At 50.5% G+C, this 11,531-nt stretch overlaps 1 protein-coding gene across 1 annotated transcript in view; it reads left to right on the top strand.

The window, feature by feature from the left end:
• The first annotated feature begins 331 nt into the window (after positions 1 to 331).
• Positions 332 to 11,531, top strand: part of sgcd (sarcoglycan, delta (dystrophin-associated glycoprotein)) — a 42,177-nt gene continuing 30,977 nt past the window's right edge. Inside the window, exons 1-2 of the mRNA XM_079738115.1 lie at positions 332 to 510; positions 10,052 to 10,237. Of these exons, the coding sequence (XP_079594241.1) occupies positions 508 to 510; positions 10,052 to 10,237 (189 nt within the window). The 5' untranslated portion in view covers positions 332 to 507. The remainder of the gene's footprint in view (positions 511 to 10,051; positions 10,238 to 11,531) is intronic.

Below are 11,531 nucleotides of genomic sequence, written 5' to 3'. Positions count from 1 at the left end.
GCAGGAAAGTCCTGTGTCTTTAAACTGTTCCACATGGTCTCAGTATGCATCCCCCCCCTTTACACAGTAAGGGTCCCGCTCCGGGTTAGGGAAGGAAACCGCCGTGCATTCTGGGAGATGGTGTGTGCGTGGGTGAGGGGGAGGGGTTTGTTATGGAAAAGCTGACAGGATGGTGGGAGAGAGAGAGAGAGAGAGAGAGAGAGAGAGAGAGAGAGAGAGAGAGAGAGAGAGAGAGAAGGGGGAGGAGGGAGAGAGAAGTGGAAGCCTGTCCAAACATTTGAGCAAGGCCTCCTGGAGCACTTCAAATCTGCTTTTAACTTTGTGACTTTAGCGCGTCTCACACTGGGGGAGAGAGAGAGAGAGAGAGAAACCGAGAGAGAGACTGAGAGGGAAACCGAGAGAGAGACTGAGAGGGAAACCGAGAGAGAGAGGGAGAGACTAAGAGACAGAGAGTAAAGAGGAGAAGAAGAGAAGGATATATAACCGAAGGAAAGAGCAACAGGAGAAATGGTGAGTATCGGTAGTCTTTTGTGGGCTCTGCTAGTATCTGGTCTCAGGTCTGTGGTGGGCTCTGCTAGTATCTGGTCTCAGGTCTGTGGTGGGCTCTGCTAGTATCTGGTCTCAGGTCTGTGGTGGGCTCTGCTAGTATCTGGTCTCAGGTCTGTTGTGGACCGAGGGGTTAAAGTGAAAGGTCATGTTGAAGTATTTCCTGTTCTTCTTAACCAAGGTGTTCATAACGTCTTCGTCCTCTTTGATTTGAATCTGGACTCTCCCGGAGAGAGAGAGAGAGAGAGAGAGAGAGAGAGAGAGAGAGAGAGGGCGAGAGAGAGGGCGCTATGGGCCAGCTGCTGTATCACCATGAAGGAATTAGAGTTCAATTGCGCACAACCCACTGGGGCTGTGTGTGTGTGTGTGTGTGTGTGTATGTGTGTGTGCATGTGTGTGTATTTGTGTGTGTGTGGGGGGGAGTATTTATATATAGACTGAAGGAGGTGGCTGTGGACAGTCTGTCTGCTCCCACTGTAGTCTGTTTGTCTGCCTGCCTTCATGTATGTCTGTCTGTCTCTCTGTGCCACAGCTTAACCCTACAGACTTCGACTTATACTAAAACAATTCATCTAAATCGCCGTATACACGCTGACAAAATGGCAGGTGTGCGTCAGTCTGTGCGGTGCACTCAAACTATTCCCCTGCTTCGCACACGCACCCTCAAACACTGCTGCCTGCTATTGGTCAACAACAGCACGTGACTGATGACATTTTTGTCAACGGGAATCGCTTTTGACCCTTTGGTCCAAAGAGCCGTTCCTGTCTTTAGGGTAGGAAGGGGTCAGGGGTCATCTCTCTCACGGACAGCGGACTGTGGATATTGGGGTTCAGACCCGGAACCTTCTGACTGGGATCAACCTCATTCAGCCCTCTTAGGACCAGCATTGAGACGCAGAATGAGTTGATGCCTGTGCTCAGATTAGGATACAAACACACTATGTATGTAGTCAGACCACACATATACTATCTCATGGGTGTGTGTGTGTGTGTGTGTGTGTGTGTGTGTGTGTGTGTGTGTGTGTGTGTGTGTGTGTGTGTGTGTGTGTGTGTGTGTGCGTGTGTGTGTGTGTGTGTGTGTGTGTGTGTGTGTGTGTCCAAATATAACTTTCAGCTGTTACCGCACTCGCCGCACAGTCTCTGTATGCCCCCGTGCCATGACTCCTCAGGGGAACCAACCAGAATAGAGAGGGAGAGACATAGTCAGAGAGAGAGAGAGAGACAGAGAGACAGTCAGAGAAAAAGAGGGAGAGGGTGAGATATAGTCAGACAGAAAGAGAGACAGTCAGGAAGAGAGCTAGAGAAAGGGAGAGAGTGACAGTCAGAGAAAGAGAGAGAGAGAGAGGCAGAGAGAATTTCCATAAGACAATTTCCAAGACATAAAACCCTCTCTGAGGGGATCTGGAGCTGTCGCAGGGCGGTCCCTGGTCCTTGGCTTTAAGACATTTCTCTCATTGCTCTACAGGAAGTGCATCTCTCTTCCTTCCTGTTTCAAATGCCAGAGATAATTATTAAGTACCCTGCTTTCACTGGCTTCACCACACACCCCCCCCTCTCTCTCTCTCCTCCTCAGCATTATGCTTCTGATACAGCTTGTGTCAGACTGAGGTTCTAGCTCGACGCTACGGCTGATGCTAACCTGATTTGATGCTGGTGCTAATACCGATGGTGCAGCTAACGCTGCTCGACTGTTCTACACGGGGCCTGGCTTGATGCTAATGCTACTGCTACTTCCACTGCAACTTGCTCTATAATTAGTTAGACTGACGGTCTACCGGAAACGCTAATTGTAAAGCTCCTGCCAGCACCCTGTTTTACAGATGACCAAACTTGATGATACTGCTAATGCTACTGTTACAGCTATTGCTGATAGACTCAGCTTTTCCATCCTCGACATGGCCTAAATTGATGCTACTGCTAATGTTAATGCTAGCGCTACAGACTGGGTGTTGGACAGATGGTCAAGGCTGGAATCCAAACGGATTCCAACCGAGTAATCTCAGGGTCCCTGCCTGAACCTCCAGGTCTGTCCTAGAACGGCAGGCTGCTGTTCCAAACTGCTTAAGCTGCTTGGGTTCTGATGATACAGCTACAGCTGATGCTACAGCTAGTGCTACAGCTAGTGCTACTGCTAGTGCTACAGCTAGTGCTACAGCTAGTGCTACAGCTAGTGCTAGATCTGCAACTAGTGCTACAACTGATGCTACAGCTAGTGCTACTGCTAGTGCTACAGCTAGTGCTACAGCTAGTGCTAGATCTGCAACTAGTGCTACCTCTGATGCTACAGCAAGTGCTACTGCTAGTGCTACAGCTAGTGCTACAGCTAGTACTACATTTGATGCTACAGCTAAGCATCCTGCTGTGTTCAACAAAACAATGGATGCGTAGTGTGTACGTGTGTGTGTGCAAGCGTGTGTGTGTGGGTGTGTGTGCGTGCGTGTGTGTGTGTGTGTGTGTCTGTGTGTGTGTGTATCTGTGTGTGTGTGTGTGTGTGTGTGTGTGTGTGTGTGTGTGTGTGTGTGTGTGTGCGTGCGTGCGTGCGTGCGTGCGTGCGTGCGTGTGTGTGTGTGTGTAAGGAAGGGGGTTGATCCATGAAGGTGGTGGAGGCATCATGCAGCGATGTGATAAATCACTTGTGTCAAAGCGACTGACCCTTCACTTGAGTCAAAATGTGCAGCTGTCACCAAATAATTACTATTGTTTGTAAGTAATCATTTTTTTTTCACCTCAGCGGTGGCAATTACAACCAAGTGGTTCAAAACAGAAGTCAGATAATGCCCAGGAGAGGCGTTGAGTCCGGAGGTGTGTGGTTTAGAGCAGCTTTTCCTGGACAACACTCAACACTATGAACACTCTGAACAAAGAACACTCTGAGCACTCTTAACACTCTGAGGTCTCTGAGCACTCTGAACAAAGAACACTCTGAACACTCTGAGGTCTCTGAGCACTCTGAACACTCTGAAAACTGAGCACTCTAAACACTCTGAACACTCAGAACACTCAGAACACTCTGAGCACTCTGCCCACTCTGAACACTATGAGCACTCTGAACACTATGAGCACTCTGAACACTATGAGCACTCTGAACACTATGAGCACTCCGAACACTATGAACACTCCGAACACTATGAACACTCCGAACACTCCAAACACTATGAGCACTCTGAGCAATCTGCGCACTCTGAACACTATGAGTACTCTGAGCCCTTTGAACACTATGAGCACTCTGAACACTCTGAGCACTCTGAACACTATGAGCACTCTGAACACTCTGAGCACTCTGAACACTATGAGCACTCTGAGCACTCTGAACACTCTGAGCACTCTGAACACTCCGAACACTGAGCACGCTGATCACTCTGAACACTCCGAACACTCCGAACACTGAGCACTCCGAACACCGAACACAGAACACTCTGAACCCTTTAGAATTGCTGATAGTTTGGTCTTACCCACGCTGGATTTGGGGTTCTCTGAGGGTGTTCTGGTCGGTCGGGTCTCACGAACACACTGGGGTTGTATTTTGGTCCAGATATGAGAGTGTAGAGAACCTGTTGGCTACCTGGTTGGCCCAGCCAATAGGAGGAGAGAAAAGGTTGAGTGGCTGCCTCTTTAGTTCAGGATGAAGACACCAACGAGTGGACGACTCGCATCCCGTCCTACCGTCACCACGGTAACGGGTACCCAGGGGCCAGGCAGGCCACCTGCTACTCCAGTTAGCTTTCGTTGAAGGCAAGTCTGATTGGCTGATGACGAGATGTCTCCCCTGTCATTGGTTCATATTTCATAAGCTGTCACTCCAAGTTGGCAGGAATGACCCAAACCCTAACCCTAATGACCGGAAATAAAGAGATGCCAAGATGAACCGAGAGGAGGAGAGGAGAGGACAGGAGAGGAGAGGAGAGGAGAGGAGGGGAGGGGAGGAGGGGAGGGGAGGGGGGCAGGGGAGGAGAGGAGAGGAGAGGGGGGGAAAGGCCAGGACAGGAGAGGAGAGGAGAGGAGGTGAGAGGAGAGGGGAGGAGAGGAGAGGGGTGGGGGAAAGGCCAGGACAGGAGAGGAGAGGAGGTGAGAGGAGAGAAGAAGAGAGGAGAGGAGAGGGGAGTAAAGGACCGGAGAGGAGAGGAGGGGAGGAGAGGAAATGAGAGGGGAGGAGAGGAGCGGACAGGAGAGAAGAGGAGAAGATAAGAGAGGAGTGGAGGAGGTCTGGTGGTTTGGACTCAGAGTATCTTAATCACAGCGGAATGTCACTCCCAGAACTCTCTCTCTCTCTCTCTCTCTCTCTCTCTCTCTCCACACCTCCCTCTCCCTCTCTCCATATCTCCCTCTCTTCTATCTCCCTCTTTCCAGCGTGTTAATTAGACTTGCTGATTATGTGATATTTCCCTACAGAGAAGCCAAACTCAAACAGCTTCCTCCTTTAACAGGTCACATTACAACATCCTGTGTATCCATCAGTAAAACAAACATTTATATCTACCACTCAGACAAACCAAACCAAACACACAAACCTTAGAGAGAAAGGCTTGTCTGTGCGTGTGTGTCTGAGTCGGATAAAGGTTTGCCAGATTGAATAGTCTCAGTAGACGGTCTGGATGAGGTTATCAGGCTGGGTTCTGACGGGAGTAAAGAGGGACAGCACCTCAGAGCAGAGCAGGGACTTTAGGATCCACTCAACCTGTGATTGCCTCTAAAACCTGCTTCGAAGCAGGCAGCTCGTATCAGCTGTTATGGTCCGATACTTATGATTGGTTTATTCATTAGAAGTGTCAGAAGGTTAGAAGGTGGTGACGTTCAGGTGGAAACGACAGCCATCAATACACAAGGGTAGGTAGAGGTGTGAATCCTAATGTTTATTATGTTGTAGGTTTATAATAGTGGTAAGAGGGTATTATAATTGGTTATCGCCGCACCAGAACTTCTGCAGCTCCTCCAGTATGCATTGAATGCTTTGGTTCTCAGCCTCACCTGAAGTAAGATAACGGGTCTGGGAAAGACTTGATGATGAATGATGAATGAGATGGTAATGAAGAGTGGGTTTGGTTATAGAGTCGGAGGGGAGGAGGACGAGAAGGGAGGTGAGAGGGGAAAGAGGAGGAGGAGAGGAGGAGGAGAGGAGAAGGAAGAGTGAGGTGAGGGGGATGGAGGAGGTGGGAAGGAAGAGAAGGGAGGGGGGATGAAGGGAAATAGGGAGAGGAGGAGGAGGAGGAGGACGAGGAGGGAGGTGAGAGGGGAAAGAGGAGGAGGAGAGGAGGAGGAGAGGAGAAGGAGGTGAGAAGGAAGAGTGAGGTGAGGGGGGATGAAGGGAAATAGGGAGAGGAGGAGGAGGAGGAGTAGGGGGAGGTAAGGAGGAGCAAGGGGGATGAGGAGGAGAAGGGGAGGGGGTTGAGGGGAAAGAGGGAGAGGAGGAGGAGAGGAGGAGTAGGGGGAGGTGAGGAGGAGGGGGGTTGTCAACTATAACATTTCTATTGTTACTTTTGTTCTCAAAACTATTGTTGTAAATATGTCATCATAACTCATCATCGATCCCTCACTGTGGTTTAGGGCTGAACTGTTGTTATCCCCCCAGCCCAAGCCCCAGACGCGAGGTGCGGAGGATCAGCGCGAGGTCTACCAGGCCTCCGTGGGTCGGGATCCTGGGCTTTCACACGTTGCCTCGGGTTGCATCAGGTCCGGCCCTGTCTGGTCGGAGTGCGGACCCTCCACTAGAAAGCAGTTGCACCAGATATTGTGTCTCGCGGGCTGGACTCAGCCGCCTGTTGTGTCTGACTCGTAAGATCAATAAGGGTTTTCAACTGACGGCCTTCTGGCAGTGAGGGTGAGGACGTGAGTGGGTGAGCGTGTTGGTTGTGGTTTGTGTTTCAGCTGCCCCTGCTACGCTGAGATTCTGTTTGTTGTACACCGTTATTCTCCCCTCTGATGGTGACTCAACGCATCGGTGCTCTGTTGTGTTGTTGTGTTGGTGCGTCTGCGTTGTTGGTTGTTGTGTTCCTGTGACGAGGTGTTCTGTCCTTGTGTTGTCGTTGTGTTGTCGTTGTGTTGTGTTGTTGCGTCATTGTTGGTTGTAGCAACAGAGCTGTGAGAGCTGTCTCTCTGCTCTCCCTACAGACTGTCTCTCTGCTCTCCCCACAGACCTTCTCTCTCCTCTCCCTACAGACTCTCTCTCCCTACAGACTGTCTCTCTGCTCTCCCCACAGACTGTCTCTCTCCTCTCCCTACAGACTGTCTCTCCCCACAGACTATCTCTCCCTACCGACTGTCTCTTTGCTCTCCCTACAGACTGTCTCTCTGCTCTCCCTACAGACTATCTCTCTGCTCTCCCTACAGACTGTCTCCCTGCTCTCCCTACAGACTGTCTCTCTGCTCTCCCTACAGACTGTCTCTCTGCTCTCCCTACAGACTGTCTCCCTGCTCTCCATACAGACTGTCTCTCTGCTCTCCCTACAGACTGTCTCTCTGCTCTCCCTACAGACTGTCTCCCTGCTCTCCCTACAGACTGTCTCTCTGAGCCTTGGCTGCCCTCCCTACACACTGTCTCTCTCCTCTCCCTACAGACTGTCTCTCCCCACAGACTGTCTCTCCCTACCGACTGTCTCTTTGCTCTCCCTACAGACTATCTCTATGCTCTCCCTACAGACTGTCTCCCTGCTCTCCCTACAGACTGTCTCTCTGCTCTCCCTACAGACTGTCTCTCTGCTCTCCCTACAGACTGTCTCCCTGCTCTCCCTACAGACTGTCTCTCTGAGCCTTGGCTGCCCTCCCTACAGACTGTCTCTCTGCTCTCCCTACAGACTGTCTCTCTCTGTTGGCTAACGTGATAATTAGGCCGATACTGGAGCTGCTTCCTGCTTCTCCACGGCCGACAGAACGCTCATAAACATTTAGCCGCCGCCGGCAAGGCCTGGCGGGCAGCCATCTTGGTGCCGGCGGTGTATTTAGGGGGCAGGGCGGAAGTTACCGTTGGCAACAGCCAGGCCCAGCCCACGCCACCAAAGCACATGTTGTCTATAACGGGCCCAATGGAACGGAGCCCCCTTATTTGGCAGGAGAACTGACCAATGATATGGCTGGACGCTGGCAGGAGCCTATGGAGGGAGCTGGCTCAGAGCAGCAGTGACAGACGACACTAATAGCTGCTGTATTATTCTGTTTACAGAGAGAGAGAGAGAGAGGACAGACAGGGGGGAGGACACAGGATGAATCACCACGCCCCGGGTTAGCTGCTCTGTCCTCCCGCCAGGAGAAACCCAGAACGGGGACAAACGAGAAAGTTAAAAATCATAGTTTCTTTACGTAGATATTCGGTTTGTGAGCTTTCATCCTCAACGCAGTGAAGTGCCTTCATGGTGCTGGAGACACACTGGAGAACACTTCCACGCTCAGCCCGTATATTCAGGTTAATAAACATTACAAACAAATCAAATTTCACTTGTGATAAAGTGTGAGGAAGGGAAGGATGCAATTCATGCAGAGGAAATGAAAATGAAAACAAGCCATAAAGATGAATTTATTGAACCTGACTGTTTTTCTTTATGGGCTAGCTGTTGAATGCTGCTCAGCAAGCCATTCCAGATGATCTGTGATACCAGGTGATCTGTAATACCTGTAATCCATATCTGTAATCCAAACCAGATCATTTGGAATACCAGGTGATCTGTAATCCATAGCAGATGATCTGTAACACCAGGTAATCTGTAATACCAGGTGACCTGTAATCCAAACCAGATGGTCTGTTATACCAGATGGTCTGTAATACCTGTAATCCATATCTGTATCCAAACAAGATGATCTGTAATCCAAACCAAATTATCTGTAATACCAGATGATTTGTAATTCACACTAGATGGTCTGTGCTCCGTACCAGACGCCAACTGTGATGTGTATTGTATTAAACAGCACCCTGATGTGTATTGGATTATACAGCAGACTGCGGTCTGTATTGTAATATACAGCATACTGTGATGTGTATTGGATCATACAGCAGACTGCGATCTGTATTGTAATAAACGGCATACTGTGATGTGTATTGGATCATACAGCACACTGCGATGTGTATTTTCATCTGCGGTTGGCAAACAGAATGATTAACATTCCCCACTGGGAATCAAACGCTCTCCGAGCAAATAGGTGGGAGGTGTTTCCTGGTGTCAGCGTCGTGGGGGGCCTGCTCTGCGTGACCCAGACCCCGCAGTGTGCCAGCTGGACGACTCAAACACACTTCATCTCGCCTCGCGGCTCCCGGCATACGCTAGAATCCGCCGGTACAGCGTGGGATCTCCTGATCCCGGCTGGCCGCCGCTCGCTCGGGTTCCGGTTCTGGCCGGCTGTCTCCTGCCGTTAGTTCCACTTAGCGGGGAGTGAGTGCTGCTGTCGGGCCAGCGGCCGGGGGCGTCACGGCGTGCGCTCAAACCAAGCGCGGGCCGTAAATTGTATTTTGCGGCGAGTTATTGGGCTATTATGGCGGGGCTTTGAGTGAACAAAGCCTTCCTTCCACTCACTCAGCGGCACAATTAAAATGGCCATTAATCCAGATATCAGCATATCTACGGTTCAGACCGGCGTAATGCAGACACTAAGTGCTTATGAACCCATGGATCAAAGTGATCACCCACCAAACGCCAATCCGACGGGCCGAGTGAGGGCCAATCCTGGTGGATGACGGCTCCTTCTTCTCCTTCTTAGAACCATCATGTCTCCTGGTTCTCAAGCCTCCTACTCCCCTCATTTAGGGGGTTCATAGGGGTCTCTCTCCCTATATAACCCAGGTCCTGTCTCTCCTATATTACCCAGGTCCTGTCTCTCCTATATTACCCAGTTTGTCTCTCCCCCTATATAACCCAGGTCCTGTCTCCCCCCCTATATAACCCTGGTCCTGTCTCCCCCTATATAACCCAGGTCCTGTCTCTCCCCCTATATAACCCAGGTCCTGTCTCCCCCTATATAACCCAGGTCCTGTCTCTCCCCCTATATAACCCAGGTCCTGTCTCCCCTATATAACCCAGGTCCTGTCTCCCCCCCTAAATAACCCAGGTTCTGTCTCCCCCTATATAACCCAGGTCCTGTCTCCCCCTATATAACCCAGGTCCTGTCTCCCCCCCCCCTATATAACCCAGGTCCTGTCTCTCCCCCTATATAACCCAGGTCCTGTCTCTCCCCCTATATAACCCAGGTCCTGTCTCCCCCTATATAACCCAGGTCCTGTCTCCCCCCCCCCCTATATAACCCAGGTTCTGTCTCTCCCCTATATAACCCAGTTTGTCACTTCCCTATATAACCCAGGTCCTGTCTCCCCCTATATAACCCAGGTCCTGTCTCTCCCCCATATAACCCAGTTTGTCACTTCCCTATATAACCCAGGTTTTCTCTACCCCTATGTAACCCAGGTTCTGTCTCTCCCACTAAATAACCCAGCTTCTGTCTCCCCCTAAATAACCCTGGTCCCTCCCCCTTTATAACAGGGATCCTTCCCCCTGTGTAACCCAGGGTCTGTCTCTATGTCGCCCCCCAGATGACCCAGGACCAGTGCTCTCATAGGAACACGCTGCAGAGCTCGGAGAAGGCCCAGGTCTACAAGGTGGGCATCTACGGCTGGAGGAAGCGCTGCCTGTACCTGTTCGTCCTGCTGCTCATGCTCCTCATCCTGGTGAACCTGGCCCTCACCATCTGGATCCTCAAGGTCATGAGCTTCACCATCGTGAGTCCTCACACACACGCGCACGCACGCACACACGAGAGCACGGGAACCCGTACTCTCTCTCTCTCGCTCGTTCGCTCCCTCACTCACTCACTCACTCACTCACTCACTCACTCACTCACTCACTCACTCACTCACTCACTCACTCCCTCACTCACTCACTCACTCACTCACGTGCACTCACACTCACGAGCACCCAGTTCTCTCTCTCTCTCTCTTTCTTTCACTCACTCACTCACTCACTCACTCACTCACTCACTTACTCACACACACGAGTACATAAACATATTCTCACACAGACGAACAACACAGTAGAAGATATAGAGACACACTCTTTGTAAAGCACAGTAACAGACAGACGCACACTCTTTGTAAAGCACAGTAACAGACAGACGCACACTCTTTGTAAAGCAGAATAACAGACAGACGCACACTCATTGTAAAGCAGAATAACAGACAGACGCACACTCTTTGTAAAGCACAGTAACAGACAGACGCACACTCTTTGTAAAGCACAGTGACAGACAGACGCACACTCTTTGTAAAGCAGAGTAACAGACAGACTCACACTCTTTGTAAAGCAAAGTAACAGACAGACGCACACTCTTTGTAAAGCAGAGTAACAGACAGACGCACACTCTTTGTAAAGCACAGTAACAGACAGACGCACACTCTTTGTAAAGCAGAGTAACAGACAGACGCACACTCTTTGTAAAGCAGAGTAACAGACAGACGCACACTCTTTGTAAAGCACAGTAACAGACAGACGCACACTCTTTGTAAAGCAGAGTAACAGACAGACGCACACTCTTTGTAAAGCACAGTGACAGACTGACAGACACTCACCAGCTGGAAGGGAGCAGAGGAGCGGCCGCGGCCTGCCGCTCCCTGCCACTCGATTTATTCTGCTGCCAAAGGGAAATGTTGTATTGATCGACGCTGGAGAGAGATCAGATCTGGGCCCTGTGTAAATGTTGACACCCCAGCCCGAGCCAGGCCCCTTCAGCAGAGGCCAGGACACGTCAACACCACAACGCACCAGACACATCAAGACAAGGAAACAGTACAGACCTTTACACAGTACTCACTGCACACCGAAGGATTACACACAGTACACAGTACACATACCAGACCTATACACAGTAAGGAAACTACACAGTACAGACCAGTACACAGTACAGACCTCTACACAGTACAGACCACTACGCAGTACAGACCAGTACACAGTACAGACCAGTACACAGTACAGAACAGTACACAGTACAGACCAGTACACAGTACAGACCAGTACACA

The sequence above is a fragment of the Pollachius pollachius genome (genome assembly GCF_949987615.1).
Source record: "Pollachius pollachius genome assembly, chromosome: 6".
Lineage (NCBI taxonomy): Eukaryota > Metazoa > Chordata > Actinopteri > Gadiformes > Gadidae > Pollachius > Pollachius pollachius.
The sequence above is the reverse complement of the archived record's forward strand: the minus strand, read 5'-3'. Positions and strand labels throughout refer to the sequence as shown.